The sequence below is a fragment of the Sinocyclocheilus anshuiensis genome, unplaced genomic scaffold (assembly GCF_001515605.1).
Source record: "Sinocyclocheilus anshuiensis isolate Anshui unplaced genomic scaffold, SAMN03320099.WGS_v1.1 scaffold730, whole genome shotgun sequence".
Classification (NCBI taxonomy): Eukaryota; Metazoa; Chordata; class Actinopteri; order Cypriniformes; family Cyprinidae; genus Sinocyclocheilus; species Sinocyclocheilus anshuiensis.
In genome coordinates this window covers 174,021-196,844 of record NW_015544160.1, presented here as the reverse complement: position 1 = coordinate 196,844, position 22,824 = coordinate 174,021, and the positions used below count along the sequence as shown (strand labels likewise).

At 39.2% G+C, this 22,824-nt stretch overlaps 1 protein-coding gene across 3 annotated transcripts in view; it reads left to right on the top strand.

Moving 5' to 3' along the window:
- The window catches only part of LOC107695585 (collagen alpha-3(VI) chain-like), a 37,104-nt gene that overhangs the window by 4,846 nt on the left and 9,434 nt on the right, over positions 1-22,824 (top strand). Inside the window, exons 3-25 of one of the 3 annotated variants that reach the window (XM_016495584.1) lie at positions 157-753; positions 1,575-2,168; positions 2,427-3,038; positions 3,272-3,877; positions 14,916-15,518; positions 16,488-17,099; positions 17,272-17,871; positions 17,997-18,611; positions 18,721-19,055; positions 19,189-19,267; positions 19,472-19,617; positions 19,822-19,914; positions 20,018-20,071; positions 20,537-20,608; positions 20,689-20,715; positions 20,829-20,873; positions 20,968-21,021; positions 21,117-21,179; positions 21,301-21,366; positions 21,694-21,747; positions 22,088-22,123; positions 22,280-22,342; positions 22,555-22,617. In XM_016495584.1, the coding sequence (XP_016351070.1) occupies positions 157-753; positions 1,575-2,168; positions 2,427-3,038; positions 3,272-3,877; positions 14,916-15,518; positions 16,488-17,099; positions 17,272-17,871; positions 17,997-18,611; positions 18,721-19,055; positions 19,189-19,267; positions 19,472-19,617; positions 19,822-19,914; positions 20,018-20,071; positions 20,537-20,608; positions 20,689-20,715; positions 20,829-20,873; positions 20,968-21,021; positions 21,117-21,179; positions 21,301-21,366; positions 21,694-21,747; positions 22,088-22,123; positions 22,280-22,342; positions 22,555-22,617 (6,089 nt within the window). Of the gene's footprint in view, positions 1-156; positions 754-1,574; positions 2,169-2,426; positions 3,039-3,271; positions 3,878-14,912; positions 15,519-16,487; positions 17,100-17,271; positions 17,872-17,996; positions 18,612-18,720; positions 19,056-19,188; positions 19,268-19,471; positions 19,618-19,821; positions 19,915-20,017; positions 20,072-20,536; positions 20,609-20,688; positions 20,716-20,828; positions 20,874-20,967; positions 21,022-21,116; positions 21,180-21,300; positions 21,367-21,693; positions 21,748-22,087; positions 22,124-22,279; positions 22,343-22,554; positions 22,618-22,824 lie in introns of all 3 variants that reach the window. The other 2 variants (XM_016495583.1, XM_016495585.1) reach the window with 2 other exon arrangements.

Genomic DNA, 22,824 nt, shown 5'->3' with positions numbered 1-22,824 from the left:
TGTGTTGTGTTTTTATGATGGATTGTAATTATCCATGATTATGTTTTATGTTTGCACCCCTCCCCTTTCACCATCCCTCTTTCCTTTTTTTTAACCCACACATTTTGCATTATATTTTGTTTGTCTCTCTGTCCTCTGTCCACTTCTCCTTCAAAGCCCCTGCGACAGCCGACCTTGTACTCTTAATTGACGGATCAGAGAGCGTTGGAGCTGCCAACTTCCCCCTCGTCAGTGATTTGGTGGTCCAAGTGATTGAGGGGCTTGCCATTGGCAGGGATGCAATCCGTGTAGCCCTCATGGTTTATGGTGCCACCCCTGAGATTCAGTTCTATCTCAATAGCTTTGACAACAAAGAGAGTATCCTCAGTGCTATCCGGGGGCGTAAGTACCCTGGTGGTTATGAGGCAAATCTGGGGGCCGCTTTGGAGGAGGTGGCAGACAGTCTATTGGGCCAAGATGCAGGAAGCAGGGCAGAGGAAGGGGTGCCCCAGGTGCTGGTGGTGATCAGTGCTGGGGAGTCCACCGATGATGTCAGTCAGGGCGAGAGGGCCCTAAAGCAGGCCAGTGTGTACACCTTTGGCATTGCTGTAGGTGTTTCTGCTACTGCCCAACTGGAAGCTATTGCTACAGACAAAAGCTTTGTTCTGTCTGCTCCTGATGTCAGAACAGTGGCAAGCATGGGTGACCAGATACTGCCATACATTAATGGGGTCGCCCAGCGCACCATTGTAATTCAAACAGATTTCACAGAAGGTATGTAATTACCGTATATGGGGGATTCCATAGCGAAACTGAAGAGCGGGAAATAATAAATGTACTCATCTCGGACGTGGACCACCACTCTGCACATTTTGTGTGTCTCCGGTATGTAATTACCGTATATGGGGGATTCCATAGCGAAACTGAAGGGCGGGAAATAATAAATGTACTCATCTCGGACGTGGACCACCACTCTGCACATTTTGTGTGTCTACCTTATTTAAAACACCTGATTCAGTTCATCAGCCCATCAGGTTAAAGCTCCATGAACTGCACAGAGTGTGTCAGATGAGACATACAAAATGTGCAGTGGTGGGTCCCCAGGACCAGGATTAAAAACCAATGCTGTAAACAACATATGCTGTTTGCCAATGAACCATAAAAAACAAGTTTTGTGGTTCACTGTTCTCGTCATGGATTGTGTTCTCTCTAAAATACAATATTTACACTAAATCAAAAGTGTAGCACAGCTTTCAAGTGGAGAGAGTTAACTCTTGTTAATAATTTTTGTATGTTTATATTCAGGATTGTGTACAATTTTGGTCATAGCAAATGTCCATGCTTTGAAATGAATTATCACTTAATGCTGATTAATTTCCATTGTTTTACTACATATATGATTGATCTATGCCAGCTTTATGTCAAGTAAAAGAATGGTGATAGTTAATACATTGTATTTGTAAAAACCTTCAAGCTAAACCTTAATTATTCATTTTAGATAAATGATGAGAGCTAACTGTTTCATAGGTTGCCTGATTTTGGTTAGAATTTGCAGAAGGACTAAGTAGAATACTTCTTTTTTTCTCCACTTTTAGCTTTGGCTGTTGGGAAGAGAGATATAATTTTCCTCATTGACAGTAGCATGGGTACCATCGTGATCAATGCAGTGCGAGAATTCATCAAAAGGTTTATTGACACCATGCCAATTGGTCCTGATCAGGTGCAGGTCGGAGTGGCCATGTTTTCCAGCACCCCAAGGATGGAGATCAACCTCAACTCATTCAGTTCAAAGGAATCACTAAGCTCTGCCCTCGCAAAAATAAAACCCAAACCTTCAGTTGAAGTCAACGTTGGTGCTGCCTTGGATTTTGTGAGGACCAACATGCTCACAGCTGAGAGTGGGAGCCGCATTCAAGATCAAGTGCCACAGCTTGTGTTGCTCCTAACCAGTAAAAAATCGAAAGACAGTGTCCAACAACCGGCTGATGCCCTTCGTCAAATGGGTGTTCTGACTTTGGCTGCAGGCTCCAGGGCTGCCGATGAAGCTGAGCTCAAGCAAATAGCTTTTGATGACAGTGTTATTTTCATGCTAAAGGACTTCAGGATGTTGCTGCGCAACCCCAGAGAAATTATCTCCCCTCTCTCTACATTGTCTGGTGTTGTTGTAACAGAGACTCCAACTGAAACAGGTAATATTTAGAGTTCAAACATGCTCATTTTGTTTATAAAAAAGCAGATTGTATTGTTCATAAGTATTAGTTATGTATATAGATAGATATTTAAATTCATAAGATAAATATAAATAAAATACTTCACAAAACCATGTATCTTTTCTTATGCATTTTTGCCCATTGACACAAATTGTCTTATTGCACAAATGGAAATTCTTGAACGTCATTTAAACGATACTTAGATATCTAAAATTGTGGTTATGTAAAATTTTCTAGGCCCAATTGTGGATGTTACTACAGTCCACACCCAAAGAGTTGTCCGAGACATTGTCTTCTTGGTGGATGGATCTAGCTATGTTGGAAATAACCTGCAACCTGTACTGGACTTCATTACCGAAGTGGTGAACAGACTAGATGTTCGACCTGAGCGAGTGCGCATTGGACTAATGCAGTTTGCTGAAAGGCAGCGTACAGAGTTTTATCTGAACACTCACAACACCAAACAGGATGTGCTCTCTGCCATCGCTCAGCTGAGATTGATGGGAGGACGTGCACTGAACACTGGTGCAGCCCTACAATATGCCCTAACCAACCACTTCCAGCCCGCAGCTGGGTCTCGTGGGAGAGAGGGGATCCAGCAGGTCCTGGTTTTAATAACAGGAGGACCATCTCAAGATGAGGTCAAGAGGATTGCAGACCGTGTAGCTTTAGAGGGTGTTTTGACTTTTGCTGTTGGAGCTGGCCAAGTGGAAGATCGTTTCTTGAAAACTGTTGCTTTTGTTGAAAATTTGGCGTACTACAGAAGAAATTTTGCTGACTTGTCAAGTGTTGCTGATGAAATTATGACACCACTGGTCACTGTTGTTGGGGAGACTAATACTCCAGTAGGTGAGCTGAAGTACCTTTTCATGAAAATAAATAAATAAATTAATTAATTAATTAATTGAGGTGATGAGTATCAGTATAAAGTTCAAGAATACATTTTTTTGCACCACTTAATTTTTTTTTATCACCTACATTGCTTTTCTATTCAGAAATGTACAATCTAACATTTATGTTGCAGATATTTAAGCATTTTTTGGTATTTAATTGACATTCTCTCTTTTTTTTATCTTTCACAGTGACTGAAAAACCAGGTCCCTCTGGTGGAGAAAGGGATGTTGCATTCTTGATTGATGGCTCCGATGCTGTGAGAAGTGACTTTCCCTATGTCCGTGACTTCATTTCCAAAGTCATTGAGCCTCTAGATATAGGCTTTGATAAAGTACGAGTTTCTGTGGTCCAGCATAGTGAGAGACCAAGTCCTAACTTCTACTTGAACACTTACCGAACCAAAGATGAGGTGCTGAGAGCTGTAAGTGGACTCACTCTGGCAGGTGGCAGAAGTTTAAATACTGGAGCTGCCTTGACTTTCATGAAAAACACCATTTTGTCACCAGCAAATGGTGGTCGAGCCGGTAAAAATATTCCCCAATTTTTGATCGTTTTGACTGGGGGAAGATCTAGAGACAGTGTCAGAGAACCTGCAGTTGCCCTAAAGACTGAGGGAGTTGTTCCTTTTGGTGTTGGAGTGAAAAATGCAGACCCTAAACAGATTGAGGCCATCTCTCACAATCCATCATTTGCTTTCAATGTGAAGGAATTCAGCCAGCTCAACACTGTTCAGGAAAGGCTCAAGAACTATGTGAAACTTCCAGATCAAGAACTGAAGTTCATTCTAGACACAGGTAAGAAAATTTTAGCTGTTTGTGTTGCTGTGGTCTTCTGTATGCTTGCAAAAGCAGCAGTGTGTATTAGTGATTTATTTTTTGGGTATTGTGCTATTCTTTGTTTCTAAATATTTCTCACTGGTGTACTATGTCTTAGTTGATGCCGAAGATGTAGCAAAAGATGTTGTGTTCCTCTTGGATGGTTAGATGGGCACTCGAGTTAGTGACTCGGACTCGAGTCGCACTCGAGTCGCATTTTTATAGACTTCAGACTTGACTCAGACTCGACCTGAAATGACTCCAGACTTGACTCGACTCGAGGAAAAGGACTCGTGAATATTTTAAAAGCAACTCAAGTCTTAATCCTTATATAACTGATATCCAAAAGGCGGACCGCATCGGCACCCCGGCATCCATCCGGACTGTTAGCCTGTTAGTAACAGCAGCAATATTTTAAGTGACCAGCGAGTCAAAGCCCTCAGGGTCGTTTGTGGTAGTTTTCTTACTATCTATTTATCCATAACCTGTTCAAACCAGATGTGGCAAGACGTTTCTGATCTACATTTAGCATTATTAATCTGTAGGCTAAGAACATTTCAAAAGAATCATGTAATTATAATTGGGAAATTGTTGTTAGATGGCTAGGATAGAACTTAAACTTTGAAACTGCTGGTTATCTTTCTTTTCTGCTCAAGATGAGAACGTTTTCATTATTGTAGATATTTTTAGTAGATAATGCTTTTAAGTAAAATATTAAAATAGTATAGATTTCAGGAGGAAAAGCCTGAACAGAAACATTTTTTTTTGTCACATGGCCTCGCATGTATCTAAATGTAAAAATACAATACAAATACAATACGCCGGCTGTTCTATGTAACACTCCAAAGAGAAAGGAAAAATTTAAATCGCATCATATGACCCCTTTAAATATTTCTTCTTAAGTATTTTCGCATGTTTTCCATGTCTTTAGTTTACATCTTTTGCACATTAAGATGTTCATTCCATGGGACTGTTTTTGAACTCTATTTCACTTGCAAGAGCTTTTTCTTATTCAACACTATTCACATCCTGACCCACAAAATTTTTGAGGGTTCGATGTCATTGATATTCTATGATTTACTTGCATTTTGAAACAGTTTTTTGCTCTTGTACACTTTTAGCTTTTGCTATTCAATTTATACATTGAATGAGTCAGATGTATTCCAATATCCTTTTCTTTTTCTTTTCTTGGTAACTTGCCTGCTACAGGAATTAACAAACGGGATATAGTTTTTCTCCTTGATGGCTCCGATGACTCCAAAAATGGACTTCTTGCCATCCGTGAGTTTATTCGGAGAATGGCAGAGGATCTTGACATTGACCAGGACATTGTTCGAGTTGCTGTAATACAGTACAGCGAAGATGCTTTTACTTATTTCCTACTTAATACGTACAGTAGTAAGAAAGCTATAATTTGTGCCATTAATGGCCTTACAACAAAAGGTGGAAGAAACCTAAATACTGGGGCAGCACTACAGTATGTCAGGGACCATGTTTTCACTGCTGCTTCTGGAAGTAGACATCAGCTAGGAGTACCTCAGCTGTTGATTGTTATGACTGGTGGAGGGTCCAGTGATGATGTGGCTGGTCCTGCTGAAGATCTTAAAAATAGTGGAGTTCTGTCCATTGCCATTGGAATAAAGAATGCTGTAGAGGCAGAGCTCCAAAGCATAGCATTTTTACCTAGATTTCGTTTTAATATTTCAGCCTTTGGTGAACTTTTACATATACAGCCTGATATCCTCTCCTTTATCAAATCCAAAATGGGAATAGAACCCCCTACTATCATTGGTAAGAATAACGACACTTGGCATTTTCCTCAGATTCAAACTCTTTCTTTTGATTTTGGGCATTTAATAGTTTGGATATGAACCTTCATCAAAATCTACTTTCTTCACTAAACTGCTTGCTTTAACCATGAGACCATTTATTGATAGATTCAGCTTTCTGAACATATAATAAAGAATGGGAAATAATGGCCTTTGCCACTAAATATTGACCTGTTCTTTTCGTCTTTTGCTTTGTCCATCAAAGAACTTCCATGGTTTTCCACTGGTTCTCTAACCATGGAAGAGTCTTACTACTTGTGGAGATTCCCCTTCAGTTTAAGCTCTTGTTTGAGCCAATGATTTCTCAATCATTGATGGTATTTCAAATCCTTGTTCTTCCCTTTTTCTATTCTGATTGCTTAATTGATCTCACTTAGTCAATTGAGAATGAAAATACACTGATATAATTTCATAATGGACATTTTTCTTTGTTTCAAATATTGCCGGCATATTCTTAAAAACACAAATATAGCCAAATGTATATGGATTGCAAATTTGTCTGTAAATTGTTTCTTCAGGATTAAATTTTATTGTTAATACTATGAAAATATCACTACATGCAGTAATGTGCTTGATGTATTTAGTGTGTTGATGTTTTGTCTTACACTTTTATAAGAGCCCGCTTTACTAAAGCCATTTAATTTTCATCCCAGTTGAATTGGATGCAGCTCAAAGAGACATTGTCTTTATTCTGGATAGGTCTGATGACACCAGGGATTCATTTAAACAAATGTGTCAGTTTGTTCAAAGAGTGGTTGACAAACTCAACATTGGGCCAAGCAGAGACCGAGTGTCTGTAGTTCAATACAGCAGAGAGCCACAGGTCCATTTTTACCTCAACACACATGCCACAAAGCAAGCCATTCTCAATTAAATTCAGAATCTGAAACACCAGGGACACTGGAAGAGCCCTTGACTATACCAAAAAGAACATGTTCATTGCCTCTTCTGGGAGCAGAATCCTAGAGGGAGTTCCTCAGGTGCGTGTGCTTGTGACTGGAGGAAGGTCTCAGGATGATGTTAGAGCTCCAGCTGCTGCTCTGAAAATGGATCAAATTGTAACATTCAGTATTGGCAATCAAAATGCAGATGTTATTCAACTTCAGGCAATTTCATATACTCCTGGTCATACCCTTACTGTTCCTCAGTTTGATGACCTTCAAACCATTGAACAGAAACTTGTATCATATGTCAAAAGAGTTCCTCGGCAGCCCAGGAGGCTTACAACAACTACAACAGGTAAGGATGATTTATTTTTTTTTTTTTTGGAATGTGGTTGATTTAAAGGTGTAATGGGCTAGTGACATAACTATATATTTATGCTTATTGCAACAGATGCTGGAAAGAGAGATGTTGTGATTTTAATCGATGGCACTGATGAAACAAAGGGAAGTTTCTCAGGAATGCAAAACTTTGTTCAGACCCTGGTTCAGAAACTGAATGTGGCACCAAATAAAGATCGTGTTTCAGTGGTCCACTACAGTGATGATGCAGCCATTGAGTTTCTTTTAAATACATATTCATCATCAGATGACGTTATAAATAATGTGAAACATTTAATTCATAAAGGAGGACGGCTGCGTCACACTGGGGCAGCCCTACAATATGTTAAGGACAACTTATTTACTGCTGCTGCAGGGAGTAGACATTTAGAGGGTGTGCCACAGGTTCTAATTCTATTGAACTCTGGAAGGTCTAACAATGACATATGTGGTCCAGTCAAATCTTTGAAAGACATTGGTGTCATTTCGTTTAGTATTGGTACCACAAATGCTGATACACTTGAGTTACAAACAATATCCCATCAGCCCAACTACTTTTTCATATCTGATTTTGAGGGCATTCTTGATGTTCAAGAGAATATTTTAGCATTAATAAACAGGGTATTTTACCAACGGCTACCAACAATGACACCTCAGGTCTCTGGTAAGAAAAAAATCATTAATTTCTTAATGTATGTGTGCACACCAGCCACTGACAGAAGTCTCCCATGTATTATAGCACTTAATAGCATAAATAATGCTTTAGATTAGTCTAAACACATGATCTACTCTTAAAGTACTTTGTTATAGTTAATCTATTCATCTCATTTCTTTATTACAGAATTTGTCAAAAGGGATGTTGCATGTATTATTGATGGATATGATTATTCTAAGATTGGTTTTGAGGGAATTCGCAATTTTATCCAGAGGTTAGTTGAGAGTCTAAATGTGGAGGAAGATCTTGATAGGGTGCCTGTTGTTCAGTACAGTCGAGATCCCACAGCTAATTTTTATCTCAGCTCATACTCAACCAAAAAAGAGGTACTTAATTCCATACGTTCTATGATGCACAAAAGTGGAAGGCCACTGAATACTGGAGCTGCTCTGCTGTTTATTAAAGAAAATATATTTACACAGTCCTCTGGGAGCAGACGTCATGAGGGTGTACCTCAGATTCTGTACTTATTTAGTGGTGCTAGATCTGGTGATGATGTCAGAACCATAGAATTTCACATAATTTAAGAGAAAACAAAATAAAAGTCATTACAATTGGCACAAGTAACTCTGATACACTTGAGTTACTGACAATGTCCACCACACCAGCATATGCTTTCTCTGTTCCTGACTTCACCTCCATCAACAGCATTGTCCAAAGAGTTGCCTCTGTTTTGACAAGTGGTGATGAAATTCCTGAGCAATTTCCAACTCCTTGGGGTAAGAACTTTGATAACTGATGTCTTTGTTGAACATGTTGTTAATGAAGAAGAGACTTGAAGATGCAGACAGATTAGCCACTGTATATACTGTGTTTCTACAGAATTGTTGTTTAAATATTTTTGTATTTCCTTTATGGAAATATTATTTCTTTTATTTATTGTACAGACTTTGGATGCAGGAAGAAATATTGTGTTTCTTATTGACGGATCGGATGATGCTAGTGATAGATTCACAGCTATACGAGAATTTGTGGCCAGTTTGGCAGACACATTTTATGTTGGTCAAGAAAAAGATCAAATTGCTGTTGTGCAGTTCAGTAATACTGCAGCGATAAGCTTTAATCTCAGTGCATACTCATCCACTTCTGAGGTGGCTGATGCTGTACGCAACCTCAAAGCAAAAGGGGGAAGGCCACAATATATTGGCCAGGCTCTACAATTTGTTAGAGACAGTATTTTTACCCCTAGTGTTAGAAGTCAGCAAATAGGCCGTGTTAGTCAAAATCTTGTGCTTGTGGTTGGTGGCAGATCAAGAGATTCTCCTCGTGGACCAGCTAATGAACTAAAGAGTATGGGAGTAACCATTTATGCCATTGGGTCAAGGTTGACAGATCCCATTGAAATGGAGGCCATTTCATCGCAGACAGATTATGCCATTGCTGTTTCTGATTTTCATGATTTAAAAAATGTACGTCAAAGCCTCCTGACAAAACGTATGGGTGGAAGACAAAAAGGAGACAGAGAAGTTGATGGTAAGAATAGAAAAATAATACATTGTAAAACTTTAGAAACATTTATAGAAGTGTATATACGTTTTAAGATTACATGTTGAGACTTATAGGCTGAACATTTCTATTTATTTTATTTTTTGGTTGATAGAAATCTGAATTAAATATAAAGGTACAGAATATTTTATTGTAAAATTCTGTTTTCATTTATTTACTTTTTAACATTTTATGTATTTGTCTCCTGCCATTGTATATGGTTACTAATGAAACTAATCAAACTAATTCTAATTAGATAAAAACTTTAAAGGTGCATCTCTAATTTTATAATTATTGCAATACTAGGCTCCGGATTTAAAAGGGATATTGCTTTTCTTGTGGATGGTTCGGCCAGTACAAGAAGAGGATTTCCAGAAATACGTGATTTTCTGTACAATGTTGTCACAAATCTCAATGTGGGAATTAATAATGATAGAATCTCAATAATTCAATACAGCAATGTTGCTGAAGCAAATTTTTATTTAAATTCATTCTTAAGAAAGGAAGATGTATTGACTGCAGTAAAAGTGCTGAGCCATAAAGGTGGAAGGCCCTTAAACACAAGCTCTGCCCTTCTATATGTAAAGGAAAATATCTTTATAAGTGCCTCAGGAAGCAGGCACAAAGACGGCATCCCTCAAATATTAATTCTGCTGACTAGTGGAAAATCAAGGGACAGCATTTCTGAAACAGCCTCTGCTCTTAAAAAAAGTGGGGTATTAATATATGGAATAGGAGGAAAGTACTCCGACTCTTATGAATTACATAAAATTTCTTCTAAAAATAAACTTGTTTCATTGGCTGACGTCAGTGAATTACCAACAATCCAGACACAGCTACTAGAAGCAATGAAAGCCATTCCAAGTTACAACAAAAAGGAAATCATAGGTAATTGTAATAATAGTTACGGAGTGAGTAAAATACCTCTTTAATATACAGAAATGTATTATGATCATTAAGATAAAAATGTTACTATTATGATATATTTTCAACACAGAAATTAAGCATTTGTATTTCTATTAAGGAACAACAACATGTTTTATTTTTAAATTTTTTTACATTCTTATTGATAATAGAATGTATCATGCTTCCCGATTTCTTCAATATTTTTTCATAGCTGAGAGTGATAGATGGAGAAGAGATGTTGTCTTCCTAATGGATGGATCAGATGGAAATAGGAATGGGTTCCCAGCTATGAAAGAGTTTGTGCAAAGAATGGTGGAAAAATTGGGCATAGCTGAGAACAGAGATCAGGTTTCTGTTGTCCAATACAGCAATGACACAAAGGTACATTTCTATCTGAACACGTACACGACAAAGGAAGACATTCTCGACGGTGTCAGAGGTCTGCGGCACAAAGGAGGCAGAACCCTCTACACGGGGGCAGCTCTCCAGTACGTCAGAGACAATGTCTTTACTGCCTTCTCCGGCAGCAGCGAATAGCGAATAGCTACGCAGCAAAGGGGGAGATCTTGAACTCTGTCAGAGGTCTGAGGCATAGAGGAGGTAGACCCCTCAACACAGGGGCAGCTCTCCAGTACGTGAGGGACAGTGTCTTAACCGCCTCTGCTTGGAGTAGTAGGCAAGAGGGTGTCCCTCAGATTCTCATCCTACTCAGTGGAGGGCGGTCAAGCGATAACATAGATACACCTGCCTCCACCCTGAAAGAGAGCGGGATCTTGATTTTTGGCATCGGCACCAGAAATTCGAGCAGAGAGGTGCAGAGAATTGCCAATGATCCTACATATGCACAATCCATCAATTAATTTCTGACCTTCCCAGTGTCCAGCAGCAGTTTATCAGCTCCTTAAACAACGTGCTTGGACAAGTCAGGCCGATGACACCTACTGGGCCGGGTAAGACAGATTCCCACACGTCTCTAGAAAACAGCACACTGAGCCCTTCTTTGCAAAAGGTGCCGTAGACACCAAACAGTTTACGTTAGCATTGCGTGTTAGCAGAGCCGTGGGAAATTAAGCTAAAAAGCCAAGGGTTTAAACTCTAGGCACTGTTAAGTTTTAAAGAGCTTGTTTGTTCGCTCTTTGGTTTGTTTTAGGTAAAGTTTTTGTCTTTTGACGAATATATCCTTCAAATTTAGACCTTATTTCACGGCCTTGTATTCATTAAATTTAGGCAGTTTTACTCTGACCAAAATGAGGTGTTAGTATAGCAGACGGGACTAAAGTTTGGCCATTGGATTGGTTGTAAATTAACTTAAAGGACGGGAGAGCTGTTTCCCGTTTGCAGTTGCCGACCAGAGCATGCATACACCTACAGACAATATCAAATGCCGATTGCTCACGTGACTTTGTGTTCCATTTTGTTACTCGTAGCTGAGCGAAGGAGGGATGTAGTGATCCTGCTGGATGGCTCAGATGGCACTAGGAGCTCTTTCCCTGCGATGCGCGGCTTTGTTGAAAGGATGGTGGAGAGACTGAATGTGTCTGAGAACAGAGACCGTGTGTCCGTGGTCCAGTACAGCAGAGATCCAGAGGCCAATTTCTATCTTAACACGTACTCGCGAAAGGAGGACATGCTTGACATGGTTAGGGGTCTGAGGCACAAAAGAGGGAGACCCCTCAACACAGAGGCAGCTCTGCAGTTACGTGAGGGACAATATCTTCACTGCCTCCTCTGGAAGCAGACATGTAGAAGGTGTGCCTCAGTTACTGATTCTGCTGAGTGGTGGAAGGTCATTTGATAATGGGTCAATTTCTATCTGAATACCTACACAACAAAGGGGGATATCTTGAACTCTGTCAGAGGTCTGAGGCATAGAGGAGGGAGACCCCTCAACACTGGGGCAGCTCTCCAGTATGTGAGGGACAATGTTTTAACCGCCTCTGCGGGGAGTAGAAAGCAAGCGCGTGTCCCTCAGATTCTCATCCTCCTCAGTGGAGGACGGTCAAGCGATAACATAGATACACCTGCCTCCGCCTTGAAACAGGGCGGGATCTTGATTTTTGGCGTCGGCACCAGAAATTCCAGCAGAGAGGTGCAGAGAATTGCCAATGATCCTACCTATGCACAGTCCATCAATGAATTCTCTGACCTTCCCAGTGTCCAACAGCAGTTTATCACCTCCCTCAACAACGTGCTTGGTCAAGTCAAGCCGATAACAACTACTGTGCCGGGTAAGACAGATTCCTGCACGCCTCTAGAAAACAGCACACTGAGCCCTTCTTTGCAAAGCGTGCAGTAGACTCTGAACAGTTTAAGTTAGCATTGCATGTGAGCAGAGCCGTGGGAAATTAGGCTAAAAAGCCATGGGCTTCAACCCTAGGCATTGTTAAATTTTAAAGTGTTTGTTCATTCACTCGTTGGTTTGCTTTAGGCAAAGTATTTGTCTTTTGACCAATATAACCTTTAAATTTAGACCTTATTTCACGGCTCCATATTCATTAAATTTGGGCAGTTTTACTCTGACCAAAATGAGGTGTTATTATAGCAGACGGGACTAACATTTGGCCATTGGATAGGTCGTAAAATAACTTAAAGGGCGGGAGAGTCGTTTCCCGTTTGCAGTTGCCAGCTAGAGCACGCATACACCTACAGACAATATCAGATGCCGAGTGCTCACGTGACTGTGTGTTCCATTTCATTACCCATAGCTGAGCGAAAGAGGGATGTAGTGTTCCTGCTGGATGGTTCAGATGGCACTAGGAGCTCTTTCACTGCGATGCGTGACTTTGTTGAAAGGATGGTGGAGAGACTGAATGTGTCTGAGAACAGAGACCGTGTGTCCGTGGTCCAGTACAGCAGAGATCCAGAGGCCAATTTCTATCTTAACACGTACTCGCGAAAGGAGGACATGCTTGACATGGTTAGGGGTCTGAGGCACAAAAGAGGGAGACCCCTCAACACAGAGGCAGCTCTGCAGTTACGTGAGGGACAATATCTTCACTGCCTCCTCTGGAAGCAGACATGTAGAAGGTGTGCCTCAGTTACTGATTCTGCTGAGTGGTGGAAGGTCATTTGATAATGTTGACACACCGGCCTCATCCCTGAAGGAGCTGGGAGTGCTTATCTTTGGGATAGGGTCAAGGAGCTCAGACAGCAGGGAACTCCAGAGGATCTCCCATGAGTCTAGTTATGCACTCTCAGTCAGTGACTTTGCTGACCTTCCCAGTGTCCAACAGCAGCTTTTCACTAACATTAACACAGTACTTTTAGAGCGCACACACCTCACTACTACAGTAAAAGGTAAGAAATTTACAAAACATTTTTGCTATAGTTCATTTTAAGTTTTATGGTGTCTGCTAAGGTAAGTATCTCCAGAAGTGTTTAAAAGTTTTTGCATATGTTATGCTTTAACATGCTAAAAACCTAAATTTTACCTAAAAGTCTGTGGCTTGTTAAGGAGATACTGTTCTATTTTGCTTCAACAAAATGAGCCAGAATTTCTACTCTTTCACTAGTGGATGGTCCAACATTGTATCTATGGACCATAATATCATAGAGACAATGGTATGGTTCTTTTACTTCAGTCACAAAGAACCATTATACAGCTTCCTTGCAGCACCTTGACAACTACCCTGCAAATGTATGACCTGAGTGAACATATGACAGTGTGCTTCTTTTAGAACATCAAACATCCTCATACCAGTGGGTGTTGTATAGCAAATTTTACATGTATTTCTTTATTCATATCTTTTCTTCCTTTAATATTCACAGTGGTTTGTAGTTTGTGTAATTTTTTCCATGCAGTTACTGATTTTTTAGTGCTTTTTGAGAGATCACATTTTATATTAAATGTGTGTACCTCAGTCTGTGTTTTGCAGATTCAGATTTTGATTTCGATTTTGATTTTTTTATGTTTTCTTTCTTTATTTCTAGAATTTCTAATAGTTGTCTATAATGTATTTAAGAATTAATTAAGGCAAATCAGGAGTGGGGGATGTGAATAAGCACTTAGAGATAGATAGATAGATATATTTATAAAATGAAAATCTGAAAAATCTGAATTTGTTAGAATTGCATTGCAACATCTTTGTGTTACTATGGTTGCTTTCCAAGGCTACAGTGTATCATGGTTGCAGTGTATCAAATTCATTTGAAAATGATCTTGCACATCTGGGAATTCCAGTTGGAAACAAAATACAGAATGATGATACAAAACTTTCTGATACAATGTCTTACCTTTAGGTGGTGGAATCAAGTGGAAATTAGGGTAACACTTTACTTGAAGGGGTGTGCATAAGACTGACATGACACCTTCATAATCATGACATGACACATGTCATGAATATGAAGGAGGTTTTATGCATGTTTATGACAACTGTCATTAAGTGTCATTCGCTCAGTTATGTCATTTTTAATGCAAATATGACATTATTTGACCTAACCTTAACCTAACCCTACCCCTACCCTTACCCCTAACCATAGCCCATAACAAAGACATCTCAAACAATGTCATCTTTGCATTAAAAATTACATAACTGAGCGAATGACACTTACTGACAGTTGTCATAAACATGCATAAAAAACCTTCATATTCATGACATGTGTCATGTCATGATTATGAAGGTGTCATGTCAGTCTTATGCACACCCCTTCAAGTAAAGTGTAACCGAAATTAGTTATGTTCACCGATCAGGAACAAAGGGTTGTACTGTTTGTAATTATATTCATGTCTTGTTGTTGTTGGGTGTGTTTTACAGACTGGCCCTCATCCAGCCAGCAGCACTTTATATTAAATCAGATCTTTTTTATTTTTGTTTTAGCAGAGTCCGAAGGACCTAAGAAGGACATCATCTTTGTGATTGATGGCTCTGAAGGTGTTGGTAGAGAGTTCCCAATTATCCAGGAGTTTGTGCGCAGAGTTGTGGAGACCCTCAATGTTGGCGAGAACAAGATCCGAGTAGGCGTGGTGCAGTATGGAGATTCACCATATGCAGACATATACCTCAACTCACACAGGACCAAAGAAGGTGTTCTAAATGGCATTAAGGAACTCCGACAGCGAGGGGGGAGACAGCGTAACCTTGGACGGGCCATTGACTTTGTTAGTCGTGAAGTTCTGACTTCTGGACGTGGTGGAAGGAAACAGGAGGGAGTTCCACAATTTGTTGTTGTGGTTTCAGGAGGAAAAGCAACAGACAATATAAGACCATATGCAACAGCACTGAAACAGTCAGGAGTCATCCCCCTTAGCATAGGAACAAGAGACGTGGACACTCAGGAATTGCAAGTGACATCCTATGTCCCCAGATTTACCTACACAGTTGATGGCTTGCCTGGACTATATACAATTCAGGACACACTCATCACCACCCTGACAGAGCTATCTAGTGAGGAGTTAGCCAAATTGCGCCCTGTGTACCCTACAGGTAACTGCAATCATTTCATAATTGGGTTTCTGGTTGATGTGGTAATGCTGCTGAAAAGGCCAGCATAATTTCCATTCCCATCTTATTTTTTGATAATGCTGGTCCAGCTGGTGGTTAAACTTAGTTCTCTTTAACTTTTAAGTTTGTGAAATTGGTTATCCAGCATAGTCTGTCAGTTATTGCTGGTTGACCAAGGATGTCTTGTTGTTGTTAACCTAATTAAGAAACTTGCTAGAAACACCAGCATTCTATGCTGAGAACAGCATCTAAAATGCAAAATGTATATCACTAGCTACGTTGGTCTTTTCAACAGTGACAGCATAAATATATGCCTGTGAAGGTTTGAAAGTGTTCATGACATATGTTTTATTATATTCCTTTAAGTCTGTTTATATTCACAGTCATAATTTAGTAATACATGACCATTTTCCACCCTGTCTCTAACTACAGTGGGTACGGAAATGGCTGCAATATAACAAAGAGTGAAAAATTTAAGGGGGTCTGAATACTTTCCGTACCCACTGTATATGAATAAAATGCTCAGTTTTGCTGCCTCCTTTTATTTACTGTAAGTCTTCAACTTTCACTGTTATGACTGGCTAACATGTTTGCATAGTCTGTGAAAAAGTCTGTGTCCTTATTCTTGCTGCTCTTAGAAATTCCGTAAAGATATTAATTGAACAAGTGTTTACATCATCCCATCAAGTGTAAAGTAACTCAGAGCAGCAAAACATCTTCAGTTGATAAAGTCCTTTTTTAAACTAATTGAATATACCTGTCATTCTGTAGAAATAATAATTAAAGAATTTGATAATTTGGTATAAAATTTGCACCACTGTTTGTGAATCCTGTGGTCAGACTGTAAGGTACATTGGTGTATGAATTAAGATCTATTTATTATTGTTATGGTTATTGTTATATTTATTTTTATATGTTTTTTAATTTTCATCTCTTTATTTCAAAACATAGAGACTGTAATTCCAGTACCTCGCGGAGATAAAAGGGATGTTGTTTTCCTTATTGATGGCACAACAAAGATGCGCACTGAGTTCCCTGCCATAAGAGACATGGTTCAGCGAGTGGTGGAGAAGTTAGATGTCGGTCTTGACAATGTGAGAGTCTCAGTTGTGCAGTACAGTGATGATCCCAATCTGGAGTTTCTTCTCAATGAACACTCCACTAAGGATGAAGTTCGCCAGGCAATACAAAGAATGAGAAGCAAAGGTGGCAATCAGCTTAACACTGGCCAAGCTCTGGAATATGTTTCAAAGAACATCTATCAAAGATCAGCTGGAAGCCGTGTAGAAGAGGGTGTGCCCCAGTTTCTCATCTTGGTAACCGGAGGAAAGTCAAATGATGATGTGTCTGGCCCTGCTAACCAACTGAAGTCAAGCCGCGTTGCTCCCTTAGCAGTTGGCGCTCATAATGCTGATGAAGAGGAGTTAAAATTAATTTCCTTTAGTCCAGAACTAACATACACCATTAGAGACTTCCAGCAACTTCCAAGAGTGGAGCAAGAGCTTTTAACCAAAGTCAGTACCATGACCAGAGATGAAATTTTGGCCCCCACTGTGCCTAAAGGTATGCCACATTTTCTGGTTGTGTTAAAAACATTATTTTAAGGTTAATCCACATTAGCAGAGCATTTGATGCCAAATTTAGTCATGTCATGTTTACTTTTATACACGCACATAGCTTTAATAGATCATGCATAAATTTATTAGTAAATGTATTCATTTTTATTTCTTACCAGTCCCACTCAATCTTGGAAGAAAGGACATCATCTTCCTCATTGATGGCTCTGACAGTGTTGGACAAAGCGGTGTTGCTCACATTCGTGACTTTATCTTGAAAGTGGTTGATCAGCTTGATGTACGACCTGACCAAGTTCGCGTGGCTCTGGTTCAGTATGGTGAAAGACCTCAAACTGAATTCTCTTTGAACTCCCACAACAACAAGCAATCTGTCATCTCTGCCCTTAAGAGATTGCGTCATATGGGTGGACGTGGTGCTGACCTAGCTGAGGCGATAAAGTATGTCATTCGAAATGAGCTCCAGGCAACTGCTGGGGTACGTCTTGCGCAAGCTTCCCAGCATTTAGTTGTGCTAACTGGTGGAAGATCAACCTCCGATGTATCTACTTATGGCCCACTTCTCAAAGGGTCTCGCATCAATTGTATAGGAATTGGCGCAGAAAATGCAGACCCAAGACAGCTGGAACAGATTACTACCACTTCTGATGACATCCTTCAGGTGGCTACATTCCCAAATCTTCCAAACATACAGAGCAAATTTATAGCCAGGCTTAATGGAACAATTATAGAGGAGCCTCCTACTTACTTCGAAGAGATAGGTACGTGGAGCTTTAATGTCTTTGTTATGTTAGACATACTTTACATGATGGGTGTATAATAATAGGCCTTAAATATTGGTTGGTTGGTTTGTTTAGCCTGATTTATTTTATCTGATTTCCCCTAGATCCTGTACTCCCACAGGCCAAGGCTGCTGACATTGTGTTTTTGGTTGATGGCTCAATCAATCTTGGCAGGGACAATTTTAAAGAGGTTATGGAATTCATTCTCAATTTAATTGACCTGTTCTTCACTGAGAGAGACAATCTTCGAATTGGTCTAGCACATTATGCTACAGATGTGACCGATGTGTTCTACCTCAATACTTACAAAAATAAGGATGACATTATCAATGCCATAACTCGAGCAGAGTACAAGGGAGGTCGGGAAATTAAAACAGGCAATGCCATTCGCCATGTTCAGAAAACACACTTTGTAAAAGCAAGAGGCAGTCGGAAGGATGAGGGAATTCCACAGATCCTGATGGTAGTCACTGGTGGACGGTCAAGGGATAACAGCAAATCAGCGGCACTAGCTCTCAAAGCCAGTGGTGTGCGCATCTATGCTGTTGGGGTGGGTGACACTGAGGACGAGCTCAATAATTTGGGCAGTGAAGCTACAACAGTGGCCCGAGCCAGCACCTTCCAAGAGCTCTCTGAACTGAATGAGCAGATTTTGGAAACACTGGATGATGAGGTGAAAGGAATAGGACTGTGCACTGGAGTAAAAAATGCCACACAAGGTTTGGTTTTTGAGTTTTTTTTAATAAAGTGAAAGTATATTTTAAGTGTTCTGAACAGAGGTTTACTCTTAATTTTTATTAATTCCCATCTGTTTCTCCTCCCTGGCAGAATGCAAGTTGGATGTTCTTGTCGGGTTTGATGTGGCTTCACAGAACATCTTTGCTGCTCAAAGGTCATTAGAGACGAAGGTGGCTGCTATTCTCCAACGCATTACCCAGATGCAGCCCATCAGCTGCACTTCTGGCCAGGTTCCCTCAATACAAGTGGGCATGCTAGTGATGGACTCTGCCTCTGAGCCTGTTCAGCTGGACTTCACCAACAGATACACAGAGCTTCTTGGACCCTTTAAGGCCCTCCGAAACCGTGGACCTTTTGTTCTAAACGGTGCAACAATCAAAGCATATGCTGACAGATTCAAGAGTCAGCCTTCAGATAGTGTCAAGGTACATCTTTTTCATTTTAACCTCAAAATTGAACCATATTGTATGTATATATTGTATGTACTGTATATATCTGTATATTTATAAACAATTATTTGTATTTAATACAATTAATTGCTGTTTTACACCCATAAAGGTTGTGATCCACTTAACTGATGGATTAGATGCCCAGTATAACATCCTGAAAGAGCGAGTTGATCTGATGCGTTCAGCTGGTAAGAATAATCATGATTATAGATATGAAAATGTCTGATGAATTTCATTACTTTACACTCAAATATCTATAGGTTGTATGTCCAGTTTCTTTATTTCCTTATTCACCGGTACTTTTGGAATGTTTGTTGTTGATGATGATGATTCAGACATCTCACAATACTGTATGTTACCACACACATTTTAATATTTCTCTTTTTCTTAAGGTGTCAGTAGTTTCATTCTTGTTGCCCTGGAGAGAGTGCCACGATTTGAGGATGCAGTTCTCTTGGAATTTGGCCGTGGCTTTAGGTATACACGACCTCTGCGTGTCAACCTCATGGACTTGGATTATGAACTTCTGGAAGAACTGGTAAGAATTGTCCTCATTACTCATTACTGTCCACATTAAATTTGCAAACTAAGGAATAACCTACAGTATTATATGTAGGGATAACAAAAAGAGATGAATGTGTTTGTCTAATATGATTGTGGTTGTCTCTTTTTTTTTTTTTTTTTAAGGATAACATTGCTGAGCGGGAATGCGTGGTTGTCTTTTTTTTTTTTTTTTTTTAAGGATAACATTGCTGAGCGGGAATGCTGTTCTGTTCCGTGCAAGTGTAATGGCCAGAGAGGGGACAGAGGAGCTGTTGGTGTTCCTGGACCAAAGGTCAAATTCATTCTTCGAGAAACAACATATTTTAGGCTAGAACACAGGTGAAAATTATGAAATGTATCAGTGTTTGCTCGTGTCAATGTTTGATTGTCTCTAGGGTCAATCTGGTGGTGAAGGCTTCAGTGGACATCCTGGTGATGAAGGTGGTCCGGTGAGCATCTACTAATTATCTACTATGAATATGTAAAAGGATTTAAAAGGCGTATTTTTTCACTCACTTTTGTCTGTGACACAACATCTAGCTTCTCAGTAGTTTCTAATTGCCCACTTTATCACTACACATAAAGTTACATTTATTTTCCAGCATGCACTAATAAATAGACAGATCCTCTACATACCTTTGCACAGTGTTGTGGTAGCATCTTATAAAATGCATGTTACATAATCAGATGTGTAAGTTTTTTAATTTAAACCATAAAACTGGAGTTTCTTTTCTATTTATGTAATGATTTTGCTCACAAATACATAAAAATCCCTCCCTACCCCATATTTATCATCAACATAAGAATTCATCATGAACAACCTGAAACTTCGCTGTTGTCATTTTAACAAAAATTCAACATTTGTGCATGTGGCATTTTGTTTCTTATGACTGAGATAATCCATATTTTCTCAGGGAGAGAGAGGTCCACCTGGTGTCAATGGAACTCAAGGATTCCAAGGATGTCCAGGTCAAAGAGGTGTTAAAGTAAGTTCACTTACAAGGGCACTTTATGGTTAAAATATATTTCATGACTAATCCAATGTATTTGTTTTTCTTTTATTTAGGGATCTCGAGGATACAATGGTGAAAAGGTAAGGATAACCTTTTGCAATAATTTCATAATAAATCATAATATATTACCATGATTAAGAGTAACATTTAAATTTCAATATATGTTTAATTGATACCATTTGTTTTCTTTTAGGGTGAAATCGGAGAGATTGGTTTAGATGGAATCAATGGAGAGGAGGTCAGCTATTTATCATTTTGTATCAATGACCAGTTTTACAATGGTTTGTACAAGTCTTTGTGTATGCCAATTAAAATGTGTTGTTGTCTTTCAGGGAACAAGTGGTGTTGCTGGCCCTCCAGGAGATAGGGGAAACCCTGGCCAAATGGTAAGTCATGTAGAATATAGTCATGGGTTAAGATATGTTGAATATATTCAAAAGAAATAAATATGGTTTATCTGATCTTTTTTATGTGTCTATAGGGGCCTAAAGGGGCCAAAGGCCAGGCAGGAGATGTTGGTCAGACTGGAATCCGTGGTGATCCAGTATGTATTATATAAATAGTCAGATATGTCTGCTCTCTTATTTACTCAAGGATTTGACTTAATTTAGAATGAGTATATCTTCCTTCAATAAGTAAGGTTGGTGCTGTTGTTGTTGTTTTAGGGCATCCCCGGAAGAGACAACAACCAGAGGGGTCCAAAAGGGGATCCAGGCGATGCTGGCCCACCGGTATGGTCACATGTTCATGGATCAATATTGTAAAGTACCAAGCTTCATCTCAGCTTCATTTATAGTTCTGCACTATAATAATCTCATTTAAAAAATCATAGAAGTTGTTTTATTAATTATTTCTCATTCGATTAAACTATTATTTCTCATTACATGTAATTTTAGTCTCTGGCCATGGTCAAACTGTAAGACTTTGCCAAGCTCTACATATAGTAGTAGTTACTACACATTTTGTTAGTGTGTGCTATTAAATCTGTGTTTGTGTCAATGTGATTAAAATCCACAACTGTAATGCGATCTTGAAGTTCATTAAAGTGTTTTCTTTAGGGAGAGCCAGGCGTGGATGGAAATAAGGGAGGTCCTGGTGAACCAGGCAGACGGGTATGCTTCCTCAACCAAAGAGAATGGCTTTTCGAACTTACCCCACAGTGCTGAATAGGCTAAGATTATTTCAATCAGTTCATAAATAATCTCTTAAAGCCCCAAAACATCTCAATCAAATGTTTAGAATCTAAAGAGTCTAAAGAAATGTGTACACTGATATGAGATAAAACGAAATTTTTAATTTGGCTTTGATAACTGTTCAGATTAGAATTTATCTCAGGTTTAAGCCATGTTATCTATGGCAATACATTATTTGAAATGTTATGTGTAAGATCCATGAAATGTTGAATGACAGATGTTCTGTTCATAATCTTATTCATCTTCTCTTTTGAAAAAGGGCCCTGATGGTAGAAGAGGGCCTCCTGGCCAAGCTGTGAGTTGACATTTCATGCCATTGATGAACATAAACATTATTTTAACACACATAGAGATCCATTCAAAGCTGTTGTTTATGGGTTCAACAGTTTATTAAATGTATTGAATTTATTTGAATTTGCTGAATTTATTAATGGCCCTGTTGCATTTTTAGGGTGCTCCTGGAAGGCCTGGAAGTGATGGTTTACCAGGAGAGACAGGAATTGGAGGATCTCGGGTAAATTAATCAGTTGTGAAAAAACAAGACAGGTCCTATGACATGTTGTACATGCATACATAATGGTTAAATCTAGTTTACAGTCTGGGTACATTTATTTATTTTGTATGTACAAATTTGCACACCTGCCTTGCAATAAAATGTTCAATATTATTATCGAATAGAAATATATAATACATAATATAAATGTTGTTTATCTGTACTTGATTAAGGGTCCCGCTGGACCAATTGGAGCACCTGGTATTAGAGGAGAGGATGGAAACCCTGGTCCAAGGGTAAGAGAAGTTCAAACATGTACTTTTTCTTGTTTTCTCTGCTACTAAAACAATGATTTAATAAATGATTATGACAATTTGTGTGCAGACAAAATGTTTAATACCTAATGTTTAATACTCTCGCACACACACAAAATACATTTTTTTTGGTTTATGACTTAATAAAAGAAAAAGATCCTGGTTTATATGAGGAAAGCATTCCTCTTA